We start from the raw sequence: 23,188 nt of genomic DNA, 5'->3' as shown, positions 1-23,188 counted from the left end.
TAGCCGTTCTAGCTGAAAGTGAAATGATTGTTTTTATAAATAGTGAATTCTTGAACAAGAAAACACCCCACTTTCTTTTATGCATATTTGTTTTCCCTGTAGTTCTCTTTTATACGGTAATTTTTTTAAAAATCATTCCCCTTACTTAAGATAACAAATAGTAGTGATTCCCACACATCTCTGGCCTGTGTTAAGCAAGCAGAGTATTTTTGGATGCTTTTCTTTTAATGTAAGAAATTAATATTAAGATGAGACTTTAATTTTTTTAATGGCAAAGATAAAGCTTCAAACCTAAGTGAGAGTCAAAAAATGAAATGACATTTAAAATTAAAATGTGGCCCTGGCCGGTTTGGCTCAGCGGTTGAAGCCTCATCTGCGGTCCAGAGAGACCCGGGTTCGGTTCCTGCTAAGGGCATGTACCTCGGTTGCAGTTTGTCCCCAGCCCTGGTTGGGTCATGCGGGTGGCAACCACTCGATGTGTCCCTTTCAGGTTGATGTTTCTCTCTCTCTCTCTCTCTCTCCCTCCCACTCTGTCTGAACAAAAAACGAAAAAATGCCCTCGGGTGAGGATAAAATAAATAAATTAATTAATTAATTAATTTAATTAAAATGTGCTCCTTAAAATCACATTCTACAGTGAGATTTGCTCTCAGAAGAGAAGGTACTAAATAATCATAACTATAGCCATTTATTAGCCTTGGTGTTGATAACAGCATTTAACAAATTCAATCTGACTGGTGGTAGAAAGTGACAAAGCATGTGGACAATAAGGAACAATATTGTCATTGATCCATAATGGAATTTTATAAAATAGTTTAAAATGTTTTTCCTAATTGTTTTTCTTTGACAATCATGACAATATGGTTCTCAACATCTGACATCGAAGTCTCCAAAATGAAAACAGGTATTCGGGAGAGTGGAAAATGATACACTCACAATGACCAAGTCCTCCCTCCAGGTGTAAGCATGGAGAGATGCAAACAGAAAGTGCACCCAGACCCGCTGCCTACACCTGTTTCCTCCCAGGGAAGAGTCTCCTTAGAGAAGGTTACTCGGTTGGGCCCTCTTATAAAAGCGGGGTCAGGCGAACTCCAGTTTTGAATCTCTAGTAGAAGTTTCCTTGCCGGTTTACCGGCCTGTTGCAAATGAGCTGCTGTGTCTCTGCAGGGGTCGTTGCTGTGTTCATAAAGGAAAGCAATAAAAAACAGCATGTCGGAGGGAAATTGCTTTTCTGGAGGCCTGTCCCTTGTAGATCACCCACACACGCACTTCCCTAGTTCTGTGAGAATGTCGTCAGAAGTGTTTTTCCACCGTGATGCACCCACAAATCATGTTGCTTTGGCTTTGCAAGAGAAAATGTTTGATGCTCTTTTGAAGTGAGAGTGTTCATAGCTTGGAGGAATTTTTGGATTATTTTTATAGAACTATCTTTTCTACCATAATTGTTCCCAAACACCAGCTTTTATTCAGTCCATTTGATAACAAATATGAGAGACTACAGTGTAAGTCTTGGGGGAGAAATCTCTTTCTTAAACATACAGGACATTTGGAAATGGTGGAATTCAGGCATAATTCTATCTAACCTTTATTAATTAGTTGACTTTTTTCTTAATAAAAACTGAAATAAGCCCTGGCCGGTTTGGCTCAGCAGTTTGGCTCAGCGGTTTGGCCCGCAGACCAGTGAGTCGCGGGTTCGATTCTGGTCAAGGGCACAGACCTCGGTTGTGATCCGTCCCCAGCCCTGGTTGAGGTCATGCGGGAGGCAGCCAGTCGATGTGTCCCTTTCACATTGATGTTTTTCTCTCTCTCCCTCCCACCTCCCACTCTATTTGAACAAAAGTGGAAGAGTGTCCTGGGGTGAGGATAAAAAAAAAAAAAGAAATAATGAAGCTGAATCAGAAGGAATGGGTATACGGTATGCATTTTGTATGTTATGGAGGAAACTTTCTCCTAACAAGACCACTGTTAAAGAAGCCCATGTTCCAGGGTGTAGCAAGTTCCATCACTAACTCACTATGAGAATTAATAGTTGTGGGGAAACGCTGTCACCTGGAAAATCAGTCCAAACACCACGACAGTCCATGAGAATCAGCCTAAGGTCAGACTTCAGGCAGGTTGTGTGCTTAATGGGATATGATTTTTAAGTTTTTAGTAAAATGCATGCCTCATTAATATTAGCTTTTGACATGCTATACAAGAGGAAGAAGACAGATTGCAATGGTTTAAGAATCGTTTCTCTGGACTTTAATATAATGTATTAAAAGGATAAATACTACCTATAAATAAAACACGCCCACACTCCTCAGCACTGCGCTGACAAAGACTCATTATGACTTGGTCAGTTAGGGAGCTCGCTTGGGAAGGCCTCTACCAAAGTAGTGCATAGCTCACCACGAAAAGCAGGAAAGATGAAATAGCAATTGCTTTTTCCCACTGAAGAGCTTCCGGAGAAGTTTGAGTCCGCCGTGGGTGGAGAGTGATTAATTCTGCTTGGCGGTTCTGTGTGGGAGAGCACGGGGCTCTGCGCGGTGGAGTAGGCACCGAGCTGGGCACGTAAAGAGGCCTGAGGCCTGAGAGGAGAGGCCCGGGCTGGTGGGGGGCTGGCATTAGATTCGAAGACGAGTGCTTCGAGGAGCAGAAAAAGGGCTTCCCTCTCCATCACCCCTCATGCACTCTTGTTACGTCTGACTGGAGTTTCTCTTCTCTGTCCAGGAAGCAGGATATATTCTTAAGACGTTCTCACCCCTTACCAGTCCCCAGGCAGACAGGGCCCTGGGGTGGGGAACAGCAGAGCCAGGGGCTCCCTCCAATGTCTCTGAGCTCACACTGCCTGCCTGGAGGAGCTGGTGGAGACGTCTCTGCACAGAGGACTGAGCTGAGAATGCCCTGCCCAGGCTCAGGGCCCCGCCAGCGATGGAGAGGAGCAGGAGCCCTCAGTGACAAGGGGTGCAGGCCGAGGCATGGTAGGGAGTCAAGAGATAGAACAAGGACTGGGGACCATCCCACCCCAGTCCCGTTAGTAAAGGAGAGGAAGAAGGTGGGGCTGTGAGTCTCCCTTCCTCCCTGCCCCTTCCCCTCACTCCCTCACCTGCCCTCCACATGTCACCTGAACCCACTGTTTACCCCCCACAGGGGAGAAGCTAGGACAGGGGCGTGCAAATGCACCGGGCTGAGGGGGGAGGGGGAGGAGGCTGGACTCCCCCCCTGAGTGGGTGCAGCCGCGCGGATTTGCTGTTGCCTCAGATGACCTTGCTAACACGTAGGGCAGGGATTCACCTCTGAGAGCCCTGTAACTACTGGAGGGCTGAAAAAGGCATGAGTAATAGAAACCAGCAAAAAAAAAAAAAGTATAGTGTTAATATATTTTCTTATAAATAAAAGATTGCAATTTGATGTTTACGAGAAAAGAGCAACCATTTCAAGTAGAAGGACTTTCCTCAGATCCAAACATTCTTCCAAACACTTCTGAACTGAAGGGTACCAGAACACGCCACCCCCAAATATGCCCCTTGGTGTATTGATTATCTGGAGCTGCAGGCACTTGACAAACAAACGCAGGAGAGACCTGCTCAGCATCCCCTCTGCCTAGACAGACCCCAGCAGGAGCTCAGGTCAGAAACCCCTCCCCAGTCTCCTCAGCCAGGGAACCCTGGCTCTCGTCACGGGAGAGGAGACTAGCCGTCCACAGCGCGTCCAGACAAGCTTCGTCACAAACTATCACAGTTCCCATCTGTTCTTAGAAGGGTCTGGTTATGTTTCTAAAAATCACTGACTCTGCCGTAAGAGACCTATAACCCACCTCCTGCTTTCCCTCTTAACAAGATATTTATCCTGAACTGCAAGCCACCTCGGGTATACCCGTGAATAAACTTCTGTTTTTCTCTTGTTAATCTGTCTTTTATGACAAGAGTCTCAGTGAAGAACTCAGAAGGGTAGAGGGAAAATGATGTTTCCTTCCCCAGAGAACCGATGAATTGGCTAGAAGCACTCAACCTGCTAAATCCCATTGCTTGTCTCCGGACTTTGCCTATTTTCAGACTCTGCTCAGCAACACCCTACCCTCGTGCTTTCTTCACTCTGTCATGTTATTTGTGGAGCCATCATTTTCTCTCCAGACTCCTTTCGAGGCAAGGCTCATGTCTTTCTCTTCTCATCGCACACGCCCTGCGCCCTAGCACCCCAGCAACTAGCACAAGGATGTGCACATGCTAATAAGTGCTTTCTATTTGATCAAACTTTAGAAAATAATTTCTTGAAAATAATTAAATTAAAATTAAATCTTTTAATTTAAGTAATTAAATTTAAAAAGTTTGGAATTAAGTTTAAAATAATATTGAGAACTAACTACATGGTATGTACACAGTAAATATTGGTGGACCATTCTGAAGGCCTCCCATCCCATCTCAGTGACCGCTGCTCAGGATGACTTTGAGCAAAGGCTTTCGCTGTGTATTCCAGCAAGACTGGGAGCCAAAGCCGTGCCTCGGGGGGCTCTGCCCGGCGCCTGCCGCAGTCCCAGCAGCCCCTCTGAGATCGCAGAGAACGCGGAGTTTTGTGTTGCATCTCGTTTATGGGAGGACTCAGCCGTCTCAGATCTTAAATGGGTATGTATTTCTTATTTGTTCCCTTTGGGGGCTGATTTTAAGTGCACGTGAAGCTAGAGGGTTTTGGAGAGAAGGGTGCAGCGTTGGACAAAGTGCCCCGAGGGAACAGTGTTTGGTCCGAAGAGCGGACCGTGCTCCGTGCCAGCCTAATGAGGAAGCTCTACTTACTAGTGACAGGGCTTGGCGAGAGGCTGACTGGGTTTTCAGCTGACTTACTTGAATGTACTTGTCAACAATTCCCCAAGCAAAGTCACAGGGAAAGGTCCCTTCTAGGGGCTGGTTTTCAGGTGAAGGAGGAAAGCCATTTTTCTCTATCAGCTGTTGGTAGAACAAGGCCGAAGACTTCGGCAACAACGTCTTCTCCTGGCTCAAGAAGTCGACATAGAAGAGTCCGCGCCTGATGCTGTAGCCTCTGTGCCACTCGAAGCCGTCCAGGAGGGACCACGCTGTGTACCCGATGACGTCCACCCCATCCAGTCTGATGGCTGTAAAGGGAAGACAGGACAAGACACTTGAGGGTTTGACTACTTAAGGAAATAAATGATGAAGTGTGCTTGTTGTTCGGTAAACCAATGACCTACGAAAGGATCGTATCACACCTAGATGACTATAAATCAATGCCTTCACAAACAGGCTGATCCCCAGTAAGCTTGTATTTGGATTCCCCTTGTTCCCAGTGTCCCCTTTCCATCCGGGACACCTGACATTGCTCCTGATGTAATAAACAGAGAAAGGCTTTAAAAGCATGAACTAGTTACTATTTCCTGTAGAAAATGTTGATTTTTTTTTAAAGTGTTTTATTCAGTACAAGCAATAAGAAACCAAAAACATTTAAGGAGAGCTAAATACACTGAGATATACCTAATATTTAATGTAATCTAAAAATCTAGAGTAGTAACTCTGAAAATTTCACACATTATAACCCAGTTTCTCATTTATAAAATGAGTTTTAAAATAATTTAAGTTCCTTAAGTCCCCAAATGAGAAAGGCATTACATAAAGTTACATAAAGTTATTCCTATTATTGCCAAGATGAATTTGTACATTACAATTAAAAACTATAAATTCACAGAGTTTATTACAGATCATCTTAAAGATTGTTTTACCAGTGGATTTTGGCAAGAAATAAGAATTTTATCCCCAATCCTACCTTTTAAGGTTTCCATTATAAATTTTTTGAGGTAATACATATATTTGGCATCGTCTCTCCTGGTGGTCCCTGAGACGAACCAGCCGTTTTCCACAATAAATATTTGAGGGTGGTCATATTCCAGGTCGATCCAGGACAGCAGCTGCCTCAGGCTGGGGGATTCTAGTTGGCGGAACTTCATGTGAGGGTCCAATAGCTGGAAACTCAAGGTTGGTCCAAAGGAAAGAGCAAAAAAGTCAGCTGTTCCTTTGATGAACTTTTTCTCAGGTTCAGTAAAAGCAGGCAGAAGAGACGAAAGATTATTCTTCATGCTCTCAGGATAGTCACCATCGATAAATATGGGTTTGGCAAACCAGCCTAGAACAAAGTCAAGAGATTTTTGACATTCTTTGATGCTGTGGTCTGTCATCTTTCGAGGCTTGATCCAGTGGGAACTTAAGGCAATGGACACCTGGCCCCCCTGAGCTGGACGGAAAGAAGTATTGTAAAGATGCCAGATTTGGGCATGAGCCTAAAAAGAAAAAAAAAGTAAATTTATTTATGATTGTGAAGAGAAATATAATACATATTTGAATTCCCAACCCTTGTTGTGTCTGTTTCTCATCAACCTAACCTAATGACTAACTCCACAATGTAAAAGTCATCTGGAATCAATAAACTACTTCAGAGGTTGGTCAGCCCACAGCGAGCCGCTACCCCGACTGGAATTACTCCCATTGTTTCTCAAAGCCAGTGGAAAATGTGAATTTCTTCTGTTGAATGTGTAGTTATTATTCATACTTTGAAAAATTAATGAAATAAGAATCTGTTATAATATCTTGCTGTATAATTGACTTTGGATTATGGAGTTTTTAATTAATAGGCTCCGTGAAAAGAACCAATCCCAAATCTGTAATTGCACCAGGAATTTCTAAGTAGGATTATATATATATTTTTTTATCCTAAGAGACTGGGAGTTTTCAGGTTGACTCAAATTGTTGGAATTAATTTAATATTTCATATTCCTCTCTCCGGGCTAAAATTCTAACACATGTTCTCACAATCTGTGTTCTGCTCTAAGAAGAATCAGTGGAATAAATGAAGGGATCAACTCCAATATCTAACCTCAGCCCACTCGCCGGACCCTGGGGCAGTGCTGACTTCCCACAGCACCCAGCGTTCAAGGCACAAAGGGCACAGAAAGCACCGAAGTCAGCGACGGGGACCCGCTGTCTGCAGTCAGCTCTGCCGGGCGCTCCCGCAGCAGTGAGGTGGGCTTGGCTTCCCCGGACCCAGCTCCACTTCCCGAGAAGCCTCACTAACTTCCCATCCGATCTTCACGTGTTTCCTCTTATTGACGAAGAAGAGTGGGGATGATAGGGTTTCCCTACCTTACTTGAATTAGGTTTTTCTTTACTTTTGAATTCTTCAGTTTACTCTATTTTGCTAAAAGTACAAATGTGTTTGGTAGCCTTTTACTCCCCTAATATATCTTTTCTATTTTTTTTTCCTTTATTGATTTTAGAGACAGAGGAAGGGAGAGGGAGAGAGACAGAAACATCGATGAGAGAGAACATCGACTGGCCGCCTCCTGCACGCCCCCCACTGGGATCAGGCCCACAACCTGGGCATGTGCCCTGACCGGGAATTGAACCCGTGACCTCTTGGTGCAGGGTTGATGCTCAGCCACTGAGCTACACCAGCCGGACTAATATATCTTTTAAAATGTATTCTGACTCTGTTTGACACATATTCTCCAAAACGGCCACGCCGGTGGTCGTGCACCCCTGGGCCTGCAGGGGCTCCGTCACTCAGCAGCCGAACGCCCTCTGACCTTCTCTGAGTAACCTGCTTGTTCGTGTCAGGGCGCATGTCCAAGAACGGCCTCGTCACTGTCCTTGAGGTCAGCCAAACATCTCAGTGGGGTAAGATAGTTCACGTAGAACTTTAATTGTTAGTTTTTTAGTACACAGCTATGTCTTATTTCACTGGATGTGTTTTGTGTGACCCCAAGCAGCCATGCATATGCTGAGAAGGAAACGGAGAAAACAACGTTGATCCCAAGAATAGTGACATTTGCCCATTGATTCAAAGCCTGGGCTTAACTGTGCCGCACTGCTGGCTTGGTGCGGTCTCCCTTCTTCCTTCCTCTCCTTTGAAACTGCCTGACTCTCCTTTCCCACTTGAAACCAGTCTCAGCCTGACAGGGACATTAAACAGAAAAGAGAGAGAGCAGTTCTCTCCGCAGGTGCGAGACCAGGGGACGTCACCTACGTGGCCTGGTTGGAGGCCACGGCAGTCATGCCTGAGTCCAGCACCTACCTCCACAGACCAAGCGCTGGACTGGGTCGGTGGGCAGGGAGGGCAACCCAAGGGCTTCCTCCTCTGGATGAGCTGTGCAGGTGCCACAGCAGAACTGTTTACCCGTGTGGCCTACGCTCCTAGCCATAGCACTTTGACCCGGCTCGGAGGGGGCTGGGCAAGAAAACAGAAGACGGGGCCACACAGACGTATACACCTGGTATTTGATATCAGACAAGGTTCCTGTTGTGTGGCTTTTACCCCATCACTTAACCCGGGTGGGTAAAACTAACTGTCCTGTGTCTCTCATGGGGCTACTTTGAGGAGTAAATGAGGTAACTGAAGTCCAACACCTAACACAAAGTTTACCTATGGTAGGGCCTCCATGAACGTTGATTCCTTCTGTCCCTGCGGGAGGAGCGGATCAGAAAGGAAGCCACTGGCTCGTAGCAGGGACAGATGGACCAGGGGACAGATGGAGAGCCCCGACCTGGGTTTGCACTGAGGAGCCAGCTTGGACCCCAAGTCTTCTGTCCAGCACCAGTGTGAGCCCTGATTGTTTCTCTGCACAAATGGCAATAACATCTATGCTCCTGCAGGGACATTGTAAGGATTAAATGACCTGATGCGGGTGGAAGCTTTTATCAAGTTATTTATTATGTAGAGAAGTATAAATTTGCTACATTGGAAGGGATGATGGTTAATTTTATGTGTCAACGTGACAGTCAGCTGGTAAACACTGGTTGAGGGGTTAGCTAGGCTGCTCCGTGGTATTGCTGCCTCAGGCCCGTGTTGTTTAACTGAGCAGCCTCGGACCGCCCCGCTCGGGCCTCCCCGCGGGCGGTGCCAGAGGGCGGCGCAGGCAGGAGCCGCGGTGAGGTCCCGCTCGGCCCTTCCCGCAGCCCTGGCGCCGACAGCCTCCCTGCCTCCCGCTGCCTGCGCGATGTTTGCACCCCTAGACAAGACTCTCGTGGGACCCACCGGTTTGGTCCTAGCCCGAGAGCCCCGCAGCGCTCCGCCCGCCAACCCTAATGAAGCCGTGTCGCAGGTCCTGCCTCTGTCCTGCCTGGGTGTCCCCGGGCGGCCCCTTGAGACATGCCACGGGTTCCTTCAGAGCCCATGAGAAACGAACTTCTCTCTTTGGCTTTCTCGTCCTGCTCTTGAACCCAGGCTCACCGCGCAGCCGCACCTGAGCTCCGTTGAACAGATGTTAGTCTGACAAAACCACAGCACCGTCACCTCGGGCATGTCTGCGAGGCACTCCTGGGCACATTAGCTTTAACTGGCGGACTGAGCGAAGAAGAGCCCCTCACCATGTGGGTGGGCATCACTCAGTCGAGGCCTGAACAGAACAAAGGCGAAGGGAGAACGAACTTGCTCTGCAGTTGAACCAAGACGTCCATCTTCTGCTCTTTGAACATTGGCTTCTTGGTCTTAGGCCTCCAGGCATGGAAACGACACCACCAGCCTTCCGGAACCTCCAGCTTGCAGACAGCGATCGTGGGACTTCTCGGTCTCTGTACACGTGAGCTAACCCCTCATAACAGGTCTCTTTCTGTGTATCCGTACTGATCCTGTCGGTCTGTTTCTCTAGAGACGCCTGACCGACATAGAAAGCACCTTGGGTGTCATCTAGCTGACCCACTTGCCCCATCCCAAACCCCGCACTGGCTCTGTTGTTCGACTGCTTTCTACGGCCGTCCAAACTGCAGGTCACTCCCTGTCTGCCAGCGTCTCCAGGGGCCCTCACCCACCCCCACTCCTACCCCAACCTCCCTCACTGAGCTGCGGGGCCGTCCCCCAGGAGCCCTCCCCGTGGTGGGCAGGCTTTCTGACCTCTTGTTGCAGGTGATGATCTGCCTCCCAGGAGTCCCCTCATTCCCTCCCTGGTACACGGAGGCCCCATTGCCTGTTAAACTTTTTTTCTAAATTATTGACTGATTTTTTAGAGAGAGAGGAAGGGAGAAGGAGAGAGAAAGAGAAACATCAACGTGAGAGAGAAACATCAATTGGCTGCCTCCTGCACACCCTCTCCTGGGGATCGAGCCCAAAACCCCGGCATGTGCCCTGACTGGGAATCGAACCAGCGACCTCGGTGCACGGGACGACGCTCCATCCACTGAGCCACACCAGCCGGGTGTGCTTATTAAACGTCACCAAACTCTGCTCCTCATCTCCTCATGAGTTCATTTCATCTTCAGATGGTAGATCTGAGTAATCAAATACTGTGAGGCAGGGTAGCGGAAGGTCACCATTTGGGACACTGAACAAGTAAGGATGATAAATTGAGGATCATTGTGTGTGGTTTTGAATAGCTAATTATTCTTGGTGTAGTAATCTTATAATCTTGTTATTTTAAGATTGAAATTTAATAAAGCTATTGACAAGGACTCGGGGGAATAATTAAGAGTATGAGCAAGAATGTTAATCTAAACACTATTTCTAATAGCAAAATATTGAAACCAGCTGAAATGTCCACATTGAAATACATTACAGCATCACATGCATGTTTTAATACATTGTGGTACAACCAAAGAATTACCAGAAATACTACTATTCAGATATAAATAATATAGGAAAATATGTATTAACATGTAAAATATGTTCCTAAAGTACTAACTAAACAAAAAACCAGGTTATAAAGCAATATATAGAGTTTTAATAGAATTTTTATTAAAGAAAATATGTACATAAAGACCCAGAAGGATTTATAACTTGTTAAAAGAGGTTTTATAGCAGGATTATGGGTGGTATAATTCTCTTCATTTTGCTAATTTAGATATTTTTCATCTCATCACATAAATATGTATTGCTTTAGAATGAAGAAGAAAACTGAAAATTCAACCAGGAAAAGAGCTCGCAGGAGTTGCGGGGCCGGCCATGCTCAGGCTGTGCGTGACCGTTACGAAGGCTGGGGTGCCCGCGCCGCCCACGTGTTCTCAGCCTGCGCCCAGGCTCTGGCGCAGGGTCCTGTGTGCACTTCGGAGATCCCTTAGGCTTCCACGCTTTTGTAGGTCCAGCTGTCATGTTTTACCAACTCGCAGACTCTAGCCTCACCCCCTTCGAAACTCAGCTCGTACATCACCGTCTCAGGAAGTCTTCCCTGACGTCTTCTCTCGGTCGACCCTTAAATGTCCATGCCAGGGGTCTCCACATCTGGCCTCTAGCAGAGACCTTTAACCATCTTATATTTCATTTACTTAAGTGTCTAGAGTGTAGGTGTTTGGAAGGCACTGGCTAGGTCTCTCATCTCTCTGTTCTCCGATTCCAGCAAAGTGTCTGGGGCACAGTGAGTATTCAGTAAACAGATCTGCAAGAATGAAGGCTGGCATTAAGAACCTGATCGAGCCGGGCTGGTGTGGCTCAGTGGATTGAGCATCTTCCCACGACTGAGAGGTCCCGGTTCGATTCCTGGTCAGGGCGCATGCCCGGGTTGCAGGCTCGATCCCCAGTGGGGGACGTTCAGGAGGCAGCCAATGGATGTTTCTATCTCTCCCCCCACTCCCCAAAACAATCAATAAAAAGATTTGAAAAAAGAAGAAAAGAACCTGATCAAGAAGCCAGAGACAGAAGCAAACATTTTTCTCAGCCACAGCAGCAAAACTATCTCATAAGAAACCCTGGTTGTATTTTATTTCTGAGATCTTAAAAGGGAACTTTGATGCAGGCAGCATTAAAAAAATAAATGGTAAGGAATCTGGCATGGGAGACCTCTAAGAGTAATACTGTATTGCCTCGAAATGCACTGATGGTTCATTTTGGTGTATAAAACAGTATGGTATATGATATTCTCCTCACTTCTTTCCCAGCCTCGATGTAGATTTTTGAAATATAAAGTGTGAAAAATCCAGAAAAAAATGGATCTCATATTTCTTTACCAATCAGCTAGTGTCACCAAATTTTGGAGATCAGGTAAAATACTCTGAATTTCGTAGTACATTTTCTTTCTGGCTAAATTGTACGCTCCTTGCTTTTTAGCTATTTGTCTCCTCCCTGGAGTCCAGCACAGAGCTGCACACACATAAGGCATTTAAAACTGTGAGTGGAGGAAGCACAGAGCTGAGCTCCGTGTCCGTTCCAGCTTCCTGCCAGCTCACGTCCAGACCTGGTGAGGGACCCGAAGCCCAAGCAGCGCCCAGCAGCTGAGAAGGCTTCAGGAGGCACGCGGCGGAGCAGCTCAGCAACCCGGAGAGAAGCAGCTGTGCGGAGGAAGGGCCCAGAGCTCTGCATGGGGCCTCCTGGGGGCCCCGGCTAAGTCCGCACACACAGACTGCGGGGGCTTCACGGAGAGCAGGCCCGAGAGCTGAGCAGCCAAGGCCGTGCAGGGCTGGGAAGCTCGGTGGTTTAGGAAAGACGTCAGAGCACCTCAGATATTCAGGTGAAACCCGAAAAGGCCATGCCTGAGGAGTAAGGCCAAAACTGACCCGGACCAGCTCCAGCAGACTACATTCAAGCCTGGCATGTTTTGAAACATCCTCTGGTAATTTAACTGTCCAACGGAGCACAATACCACACCCTTTAAAAGAATACAATACAGACCAGACTCCCTATCTTGTGTCCTGTATATTTTCCACTGTATGATTACCAAAAAAAATGCTGGACATTGAAAAAAATGAAAACCTTAATTTAAAAAAAGTATTCCAAGGAAACAGAAACCAACGCCAAGAGGACCTAGAATGAGTTTAAGAAAGCTTCAGAAACATGCTCAGGGGTTGCAAGGAAAAGATCGACATAAAAAGTGAACAAATGTGGAAAAACAACGGAGAAGTGGAAACGAAAAACATATGAAAATTATAGAATTTAAAAGTAAAATATACAAAATAAAATTTTATTGAATAGATTTAACAATATTCACTCTATATAGATTATATGATAAAGATAAATAATGTCATCTCTAAAATATATATATATTAAAATTTATATCTAAAAATCCAGCAGAATAATTAAAACAAAACATTAAATAATATTTGACTTACTGAAAAGTATGCATAAAGAAACACAAACTGAGAGGACAAATAGAAAACAAAGACAAGATGGTAGCATAAACCAAATCATATCAATAATCACTCCAATAAAAATGTACTAAATGCTCCAAGAAAAAGACAGATGCTATCAAACAGTAAATTCCAACTACATTCTGTGTACAAGAAATACATTTTAAACAAAGAGTCTCAGCTAGATTGAAAAAAAAAAAGATGGAAGGAGCTATATCAGGCATGTAGGAAGCTTAGCAAATCTGTGTATTAACAACAAAATAGATTTCAAGACAAGAAGTGTCACCAGGGATAAAGATAGATATTCCTTAATGATAAGAGGGTCAATTCATCAAGAAGACATAATTCTAAATGTAATGATATCAGAGCTTTAAAATACATAAAGCAAAAATCAACAGAATTTTTAAAAACTAGACAAGTTGATAATGTGTTGAAGATTTTAACTGCCTCCTCAGTAACTGATTGAAGAAACAGCCAAGAACATAAGTATATACATTTTCTAAATAATACTATAAACCAAATTGACCTAATTGACATTTAGGTCAACACTACCCTAAACAATGCGTTCAAGATGTCCATGATATGTTTATGATATAAACCACATCTTGGAACATAAAATAAATTTCAAGAGATTAAATGAGTAATCAAAAACCTCCCAACTAAGAAAAATTGAGGGCAAGTGGCCTTGATGGTAAATTAGATCAAACATTTAAAGAAGAAATAACACCAGTCTACACACAAAGCTACAGACCAATATCCCTTATTAACTAGATACAAAAAAACTTCAACAAAATATTAACAAAACAATTCCAGCAGCATATTAAAAGTACCATATACCTTAATCAAGTGGGATTTATCCCAGGAAGGCAAGGATAGTTCAACATATGAAAATCAATCAATGGAATAATCTCTGTGCAGGGAAAACTTCCGTTTTTCCCTGTGTGATAAAGGAAAACACAGTTTTTCTCCGCCGTGTACTTCTTTCCTGAGTCTCCTTTATTACTCACAGAAGCACTTCGCTTCTGACGGTTCAGGTCACCAAACGTATAGAGGTTTTTCCCCACACCAAGCAATTCTCCGTGACAACTGGATGTCCTACAATTCAACTCAGTCTGACACTACCTGCCCCAAGATAGCATCAGACCCCACAGGTCAAGGGCTCAGTCCCACCACACACACACACACACACATGCACACACACACACAAACCAGTGCTTTTGACCAACTGGTTACACAGCACAGGTTCCCATGGCCCCTCCTCATGCTCACTGACTTTACTAGAGTGACTCACAGAATGAAGGGGAACACTTGCTAGCTGATTAAAAGAGCTGAGAGAGAGAGAGATGAACAGTGAGACGAAGAGATACACAGGGTGAGGTGTCGAGCACAAGAGCTTCTGTTGCCATGGAGACGGATGTATCACCCTCCCAGTGTGGATGTATTCACCAGCCTGGAAACGCCCCCGACCCCCCACTTTGGAATTTTATGGAGGCTTTCTCATGTAGACATAGTCACTTATTAACTTCATTTCCAGCCCTTCTCTCTCTGGGGGTGGGGTGGAGCTGAAAATTCAAGATTCTAATGATGGCCTGATTTTTGTGGTGACCCACCCCCATTCAGGAGTTATCCAGGGGCCCATCCAGACTTGCCTCATTAGAAAAAAGGATGCTTGTAGTGTTCCTATAGCTTGGTATTTACAAGGGTTTTAGGAACCCTGTGTGCGGGACAGGGCCAAAGACAATATTAGAACAAGAGATGCTCTTAGTGTTTGTATCATCTGGGGAAGTACAAGGATTTTAGGAGCTCTGTGCCCGGAACTAGGCACAGAGACTTATATCTAGTTTTAATTATCTCACAATTACATTAATGGATCATTGCATGATCATTGCAATTAATGAGGAAAAAGCATTTGATGGAATCTAAGTTTTTCATGATCAAAATGCTTTAAAAAACAAGGAGTAGAAGGAACTTTCTAACGTGATGAGGGGCATGTTTGAAAGCCCACAGCTGGCATCACAGTCAGTGGTGAAAGCCTGGAGCCTTCCTCCTGGGATGGGATCGAGACAGCTGTCTGCTCGCCACGGCCCTGCAGCGTGCGTCGGAAGTTCAGCTGGTCAGCTAGGCAAGAGGAAAACAGATGCCCACGCTGGAAAGGGAGCAGGATTCTCTCTAGGCACAGATGACGTGATCTTATACAAGGAAAATGCTAAAGAATCCCCACAGGAAAAACTATTAGAGCTAATAAAAAATTCAGAAAAATAGAGGGTACACTATCAACACTAAAAAATCCATTGTGTTTCTATACAACAACAATGAACAATTGAAAAAAAATTTTTAAATAAATTCAACTTATAATAGGTTCACAAAAATAAAACACCTCGGAATAAATGCAAGCACTCTGACGACTTCATTTGCGTTGTACCGGGTCCCAGCCAGTGAGTAAGGCGTGGCAGAGAAATGAACGGCATGCCGACTGGGAAGGAAAACAAGTGACTCTTCCTCTCAGAACACATGATTGTCTATATAGAAAGCCTAAGGGATCTAAAAATAAACTATTACAGCAAGCAAGTGAATTTAGCAAGTTAACAGTATACATCAATATGCAAAAGTCAATAGTATTTTTTATTTTTGTGCAAAAACATTTGGAAAATAAATTTGAAGTAAAATGCCCCTTACAACAATACAAAAGCCATACAATACCTAGAAACAAGTTACCTACAGTAGGGAAGGATGTGCACGACTCTTCCAATAGCTACAAAGCATGACTAAGGTCTAAATAAATGAGGAGAGACGCCAGTTTTTATGGATCGTAAGAATCAATATTGTTAAGCTATCCATTCTCCCTCAAATTGATGTATTGATTCAATGCCATCCCATTCAATATCTCAACACAATTTTTTGTAGAAATTGGCAAGTTGATTTTTAAATGAATGTGATAATTCAAAAGACACAGAATAATTACAATAATTTGATAATGGAAGAACAAAGTTGAAGCATTCATCCTTCCTGATTTCAAGACTTCCTCTGAAGCTATAATAATAAACATAGTGTGATACTGGCATGAGGATAGACAAATAAAGAAAAAAAAAAAAACAGAATGGAGACTTAAAATTAACCCATGGCCAAGTGATTTTCAACCAATGCACCAAAGCACTTATATCAAAAGGAAAGCCTTTTCAATCAATGAAAATGCATGGGAAGCAAACAAACTCAACTTTACTCTTTGCATAAAAACTTCATTTGCGACAGATCCTAGGTCCAAAAGTAAAAGCTAAAACTATTAAGCTTGTAGAACAAAAAATGGCCTTTTGATCATAAGGTAGGAAAAACTTAAGACACTACACAAATCATAAGAGAGAAAATGATCATTGGACTTCATCAAAATTAAAATCTGCTCTTCAAAAGTTAAAAATATGAAAAGATAAACCACTGAAGGTAAATACTAAAATGTACATATCCAACCAAAAAATTATACTAAAAAGATACAATACTCCTCCTAATCAACAATAAGAAAGAAACAAGACCCTGAAGCCCGTGGACAAAACAGCACCGGGAGCAAATCCCCGCACAGACATTTCCCAGGCGTCCACACCAGTGCTCAGCGTCAGCGTCACGAGGGAGACGGAACACAGCCAGAGCCTCGCCCCCACGGAACGCCTACAACTAAGACGCCGACGACATCCGACGGGATGAAAAGCAGCTGGAACTCGATACGCTGCTGGTAGGAGGGTGACTAGCACCACGGCCCTAGAAAACTCTGGAAAATTACAATTTTTATAAACTAAACATAGGCCTTCTTTACAATTCAGCGATTCCGCACACGAGAGAAATGGAAAGCCCACTAAAAGACGTGTACAGCATCAAGATTAAAACTTACAAGAAGTATTTGTTCAGTGATGTTCATAGTAGCTTCACTCACTACAGCAAACAACTGGAAATGCCACCCATGTCCAGTACAGGAGTCACGTATACACGGTTGTCTGTACACACCGCAATACCAGTCAGCGATAAAAGCAGTAAACTCGTGTTTCATGTCACAAACGGGTTAATCTGTGGAATACTATGTAGAGAAAAAGAACCAAGACAGAGAATACATGCATGTGGTCACATGACAGCATTTACATCAAGTTAAGGAATGATCGCACGGTGAGACTTGTCAAGAGGGGAGGAACCAGAGACAAGCAGAAAGGGGCCGATTGGGGAAGGAAAGGAATCGAATTCCATTTAGGTCACGGGTTTGATATCCCAGTGAGGATGCCTGGTCCGCAGCCGGGCGTAGGATTCTGAAGTTGGAGAAGGCATGGATGGCATTAATTACTTGAGGAAATACTAAATGGGTCACGTTTTGCTATCATTCCTTAGATTTTTAAAAAACTAAAGTGGAAAAATTCTTAAAGGATTAATTTAATCTTACAAATAATCTTAATTAAATTGACTGTGACCAGTGATTAAAGAACTGAGTGCAACCCATAAACAGAAAGTAATTCAAAATCTCCCTGTGTCTACTCCTTACCCAAGAAGGGCCCCCAAGATGTTCTAAATTAAAGGTTCATTATTTTGAGGAAGGTCACAGGACTAGACAAATTTCAGAGAATGCTGGAGATTTGTTTTTCTTTTTGACGTCCTCTTACAAGTTCAAGAACAGTATCACGATTACATGTCTAAGGACTTTCTCAAAGTCACTGCTACCCTGGGCGCACGTATTCCAAGGAGCGTAAGGACCACGTCTGAACACTGAAGTAGCCTCTCATGTCCATCAGACGGCTTCGTGGATTATAGACTGCAGGCCCTTCTGAGAGAATTTCAAGCAGCCTCACACAAAATAACTATCTAATAGAGCTCACAAGTAATTTCCCTAAAATGGCCATCTGTACCTTTTATCCACGAAAATATCCAGTACAGAGTTCAGTTTCCTAAAACTCACCTGGGACCTGGCTCTCATCCAGGCGCCCACCTGTGCTGGGGCCTTGAGCCCACCTTCCCAGACACCCTGTCGGACACTCGGAGGAGGCAGAGCGAGGCCTGCTTGCCGTTCCTGGGATCTCCTCGGTAAATTAAATAAGTAGAGTGTTTTAGCTCAGGCCCCAAGCCACACGGTCTCCCACGAGGCATCAGGAGGACGGCGCAGTGTCCCTGTCAGGGTGGATCTGTGACTCCCCAGCGAGCCCTGTGTTCCTGTGCCTGTCAGCTCTAAAATGATCTGCTTTTCTTCTGGTCTCTGTATCCCTCTCCTGTTTCAGACTTGTCTCCCCCAAGAAGCAGCCGCAAACTAACCCTGCTCACTTCTAGGTGCTATGCTCCCCAGTGGGTCACAGAGAAAGCCTCATCCCTCCAAATTCTGTTCCATTCTCATCACGCCGGTGACGCCTGTGTGACTCCCCAGACACACCCGGGGTCGCCTTCCCACTGTGCTCGGCCCAGACAGCGTTGGAGCAGAGATCACACTTCTTCCTAGCTCTTCCTAAATCAGGGGCTCTTCACCGAGACTTCCCACTCTCCGTCAACAACAGAGTCATTGAAACAACCTGAACATTCAACAACATGACCTTATTCATGCGTTTATTCTCTCAGGCAAAGACTGTTTAAGTAGCTACTATGCGTCAGTCATAGTTTTTAGATTAGTTGAAACAATCTCATTACTGAACCCCCACTATATGTTAGATACAGAAGTGCTGTGGATACAGGAATAAGCAAAATCTCCTGCGTAGATCCACGTCATCATTTACTGCATACATAACAGAGAGAGAAAAACCAATCCCCAAATTTCACCAAGAAAATGTACGATCTTTATATATTTAGACCTTTCCACCCAGCCCCAATATACTGGTATGTTCCATATCATAAAAGTTTTATTTTAAACCTTTATTAAGATCTTTAAGGTAAAACAGATTGCTACATATGATTGCTAAAACTTAAAAAAAAATTTTTTTTCTTTATTGATATATTAGAGAGAAGAGGAAGAGAAAAAACATTGATGAGAGAGAACATCGATTGGCTGCCTCTTGCATGCCCCCCACTGGGGATCAGGCCCACAGCCTACAAGCTCTTAGTGCATGGCTCAACGCTCAACCACTGAGCCACACCGGGCTGATTGCTAAAACTTTATTATTCTGTCCTATGGAACTAAGTTTGAGATTAGGTCTCCTCTAGAAATCACAAGAAATCATGGCATATACTAGTTTTGAGAAATGGACAAAAAGTTAGATGATAGATTTATTTTACTTTTTCACTGTGGTAAAATATACACCACACAAAATTTACTCTTTCAATCATTTTTAAGTGTGTACTTTGATAACTGGTACATTAGGCACCTACTATATACTAGCATACTAGGTTTCAGGAACCCAGGACATGAATGAGGTACAATACCTGCTCTCGATAAATCATTAGTGTTATTTATTGATCTGATAGGAAAGCTGTAAAACTAAAAGGATACTGGTTTCTCTTCTTCTGCTTTGGTTGCATGTCCCAAGCAGGCCATGAGACATCGTCCCTGAGACTTCAGCTGGCTGGTGGCAGCAGCGCACCCTGGCTCTGGAGTGGAGGGACGTGATCCGGGGGTGTGGCCGTGGAGAGGCCAGGTGACTGCGTGTGCATTTGTGTGATGAGCGGGAAAGACTGTTGTCCTTGGTAGTAACGATGACTTGGAGTCCAATTCCTAAAATCCCTAAAACTCTTCCCCAATTCTGTGTTCTTCTAATCAAGTCCCTTTCCTTCCCTAACCTAGTGTCCGTCAGGGTTGGTCATGGCAAACACAGGATCCCTCACACAGAGCCACAGCTGAGATTCGCTGAGACCGCACCCAGCAAAGGCAACGTAAAGCCCAGGGTCCATGCTGGCGTTTCATTACTCATGACCATTTCATCTGGGTTTTTTCAAAGTAAGTTACATAAAAGATTTTATTCATTTGTTTTTAAAGAAAGGAAGTAAAAATTAGTTTATAAATCACTTTGGGTAAATACATAAAGAAATCGGAGATTAAGTTTCTTGACTCATTAATTTATCTGTACAGAACAAATCAACATCAGTTAAATCATTCTGTTGAATATTAAATCATGCTAAGTTGTCAACAAAATATCTGGCCTGTGACCGGAATCGGTCTAGTCCATTAATCACAACATATCAGACACACAGAGGAGTTTCGATTCCGGGTCCTCAACTCTGTTTTTTAACAGCAACAACGTGCGAACGGCGAAGGGACAGGGAGGGAGACTTCAGGCTGGGTGAGCAGGGATGCAGCCACAAGGTCCGCAGCCGCCTCGGTGGTCCCCGGTCAGCCGGCATCTTTCCAGTGAACCTGCTCCTACAGTCACCGGGGGAACTCTGTGCCACCCTCACGGAACAGCTACTCGCCGATGCCGGCAGAACGTGTTTTTCTTCCACACTAGTCACCTTTACCTTCTGGACATTTTACCTGCCCCGCTCACCTAGTTCTGCTCCGAATGGTCACCTGCAGAGGCCAGCCTGTCGCCTCTGGGACTGCAAGACCCTGCATCAGTTCTCACGCTCATGTACAGCTCGTTGCTCTGGAAACAACTCCATTCCCATGCAGTACGGAGCACTTCTCTTAAAGAAAAAGTGACACGCGAGTGTGAGAGCATCTACATTGTCATTCGGGATGAGATTACGGGAGTATAAATATGTTTTATGGAGTAGCTGGTGGTAGAAAGTAATCTATCTGCCCCGGTCCCCTCTTTTCCATTTGCCTTTTGGTGGTAATAGTTTCTACATGGTCTTCAATCAGTTTCTCGTACGACAGGTCCCAATTGGGAAATCAAGTTACGTGTCACCACAGCCATTTCGGAAATGGAAACAGAATAGATAAGCAGAAAGTATCAGAGTGCCCTGCGTGGGGAAAGGTAAATACATTTCACGAAAGTTCGGTTTTAGCTGTGTGTGTGTCAATGCGTAAAACGCCTTTCTTACTGTGGCTCAAGGTCAAGAACTTCAAGTCACTGGTTTAAGAGAGATTTCCCCCCACAGGTGTTTACTAAACGCCTCGCATGCCTGGGGCAGCTCTAGGGCTGGGATGCAGTGAACCAGCCAGGAACCTCTGTCCCGTGGAGCTGCACCTTGGGCAGGAAGAGAGGTGAGCAGCACCCTGGTAAACCTTAGCTCGGAAGAAGGCTGGGGGAGGGCCAGCAGTGTGGGAACCAGAACCCCCGCTTCAAGATCCTGGCAGAGGAGGTAGGTCCTTCCTGCACCTCCTTCCTGAAACAGACTTGAAATAAAACTAAATTGAGGTCTGGCCAGTGTGGCTCAGTGGTTGAGCGTTGACCCCTGCACCAAGAGGCCGCTGGTTCAATTCCCGGTCAGAGCACATGCCCAGGTTACCGCCTGATTCCCAGAGGGGGGCATGCAGGAGGCGGCCTGTCCATGTTCTCTCGCATCCATGTTTCTATCTCTGTCTCCCTCCTCCTTCCTCTCTCTGTAAAATCAATAAAGGCAAAATAAAAAAACAAAAAAACTAAATTGGGGAACATTCCCCATGAATTACCAATGGAAGACTAGCCAAAGCGACTTTTAAACACAGAAGGGCAGAAAGCACCTTGAGGCTGGTGGGAAGGGCGGGGCTTGAGAGGGGCTGCCTGGCACCCACCGGCAACAGGCCAGGGTGCAAGGGAGCAGCTCAGCTGTGGGGGTCCCTGGGAGGAGGGAGGCCCAGACCCCAGATGGGCTCCCCCACCCAGAACACAGAGCCGGAACAGCCGCCACACGGCCCCCAGTGTGAAAGGCAGTGGGGCGTCTGTCCTCCAGGGAGAGAGGGAGCCTGCCAGGGACTAAGCCACTTGCGTGTTTAAAAAAATAAAAAACGGAACCCAGGATGTTCACTCGCAGACACTCGTGGGCTGCGTGGAGGGAGGGCAGCGCGCATGGTCCCGAGCCGGTGTGGGTGAGGGGCACTGCGGAGGCGGGGAACAGGGCTGTAGGGCAGCGGTGCCGGTGCCCCCCCTCCGCAGGCACAAGCCCCTCCAGCAGCAGCCGGGGGAGACAGTCACCCGCTCGGGAGCCCTGCGCACCCCGGCCTGCCTCTTGACCCCTGCTGAGAGGGCGCAGCAGGTGCCAGCCCGCAGCTCTGGGCGTCTCAGGGGCGGGCTATGTGGCAGGACCGGTCCCTCCACTTCCCCAGGAACCTGGCTGGTGCTGCCCGGCCCTGGGAACGGATAGAAACGGACAGAAGCTCCGCGTCCAGCAGACCCGCCAGACCGCCTACCAGGGCCTCTGCCCTACGATCCGGGCAGCATCGGAGACGGGCCCCGACGTGCGGCTCTGGGACAGGGAAACACACCTGCCATCTCCCCTGAAATCGGAACGGCACCTCCCCCTCACAGGAGACCAGAGGTCCCTGGATGCTCCCATTTCGGCCCAAAACCCTTTCAGAAACAGCGTTTTCAGTGACTGACAGCTGGCCGGCAGGTGGAGGTGCACAGAGGTGGGTCCCGAGGTGCCCTGGGACGTTTGCTGACATGCCCCTGGGCACAATGTTGCTAAAAAGCCAGACTTGAAGTGGAGCTTGGCCCCTGCTGTGCACAGCCAAGCCCTGTGGAGGCAGAAAAAAACTGTGGATCTCTGACACTTCAACCAGGTTGCCAAGAGCCAGAGGTGGGTGGCTTCTGACAGCCATCAGCACCAAGGTGCCTCCCTGGGCCCCGGACCAGCACACAGAACAGTCAGCTGCAGTCAGCAGAAGAGCAGGACCCAGAGGGAGATCCCAGCAGGCACTCAGCTCTGCCGGCACAAACTCCACTTTTCTTTTCCTTTTCATTATTTTCTTTACTTTTTTTTTTTAATGTTTCGTTATTATTTTTTCTCTTTTTTCTTTCATAGCTCTTATTTTTCTCATTCCTTTCCTTTTTTATCTCCTTTCTCTTCTTTTTTCCTTTTCATATATTTTCCTTCTTTTATTTTTTACCATTTTTAAAATTTTTCTTTATTAATTTTAGAGAGAGAGGAAGAGAAAGGGGGAGAGAAATGGAAACATTGATGAGAGAGAACATCAATTGGCCGCCTCCTGCACACCCCCCACTGGGGATCAGACCCACACCCTGGGCATGTGCTCTGACTGGGAATCGAACCAGTGACCTCTTGGTGCAGGGCCGATGCTCAACCACTGAGCCACACTGGCTGGGCATTTTTATTTTCATATTATTTGTTCTGAT

General features: G+C 45.5%; 1 protein-coding gene across 1 annotated transcript in view; it reads right to left on the bottom strand.

Annotated features, from left to right (window-relative positions):
* Positions 1-23,188, bottom strand: part of KL (klotho) — a 45,878-nt gene that overhangs the window by 2,253 nt on the left and 20,437 nt on the right. Inside the window, exons 2-3 of the mRNA XM_036250230.1 lie at positions 5,755-6,265; positions 4,821-5,089 (exon numbers count right to left, since the gene is read on the bottom strand). Of these exons, the coding sequence (XP_036106123.1) occupies positions 4,821-5,089; positions 5,755-6,265 (780 nt within the window). The remainder of the gene's footprint in view (positions 1-4,820; positions 5,090-5,754; positions 6,266-23,188) is intronic.

This window comes from Molossus molossus, unplaced genomic scaffold (assembly GCF_014108415.1).
Source record: "Molossus molossus isolate mMolMol1 unplaced genomic scaffold, mMolMol1.p scaffold_m16_p_9, whole genome shotgun sequence".
NCBI classification, from domain to species: domain Eukaryota; kingdom Metazoa; phylum Chordata; class Mammalia; order Chiroptera; family Molossidae; genus Molossus; species Molossus molossus.
The sequence above is the reverse complement of the archived record's forward strand: the minus strand, read 5'-3'. Positions and strand labels throughout refer to the sequence as shown.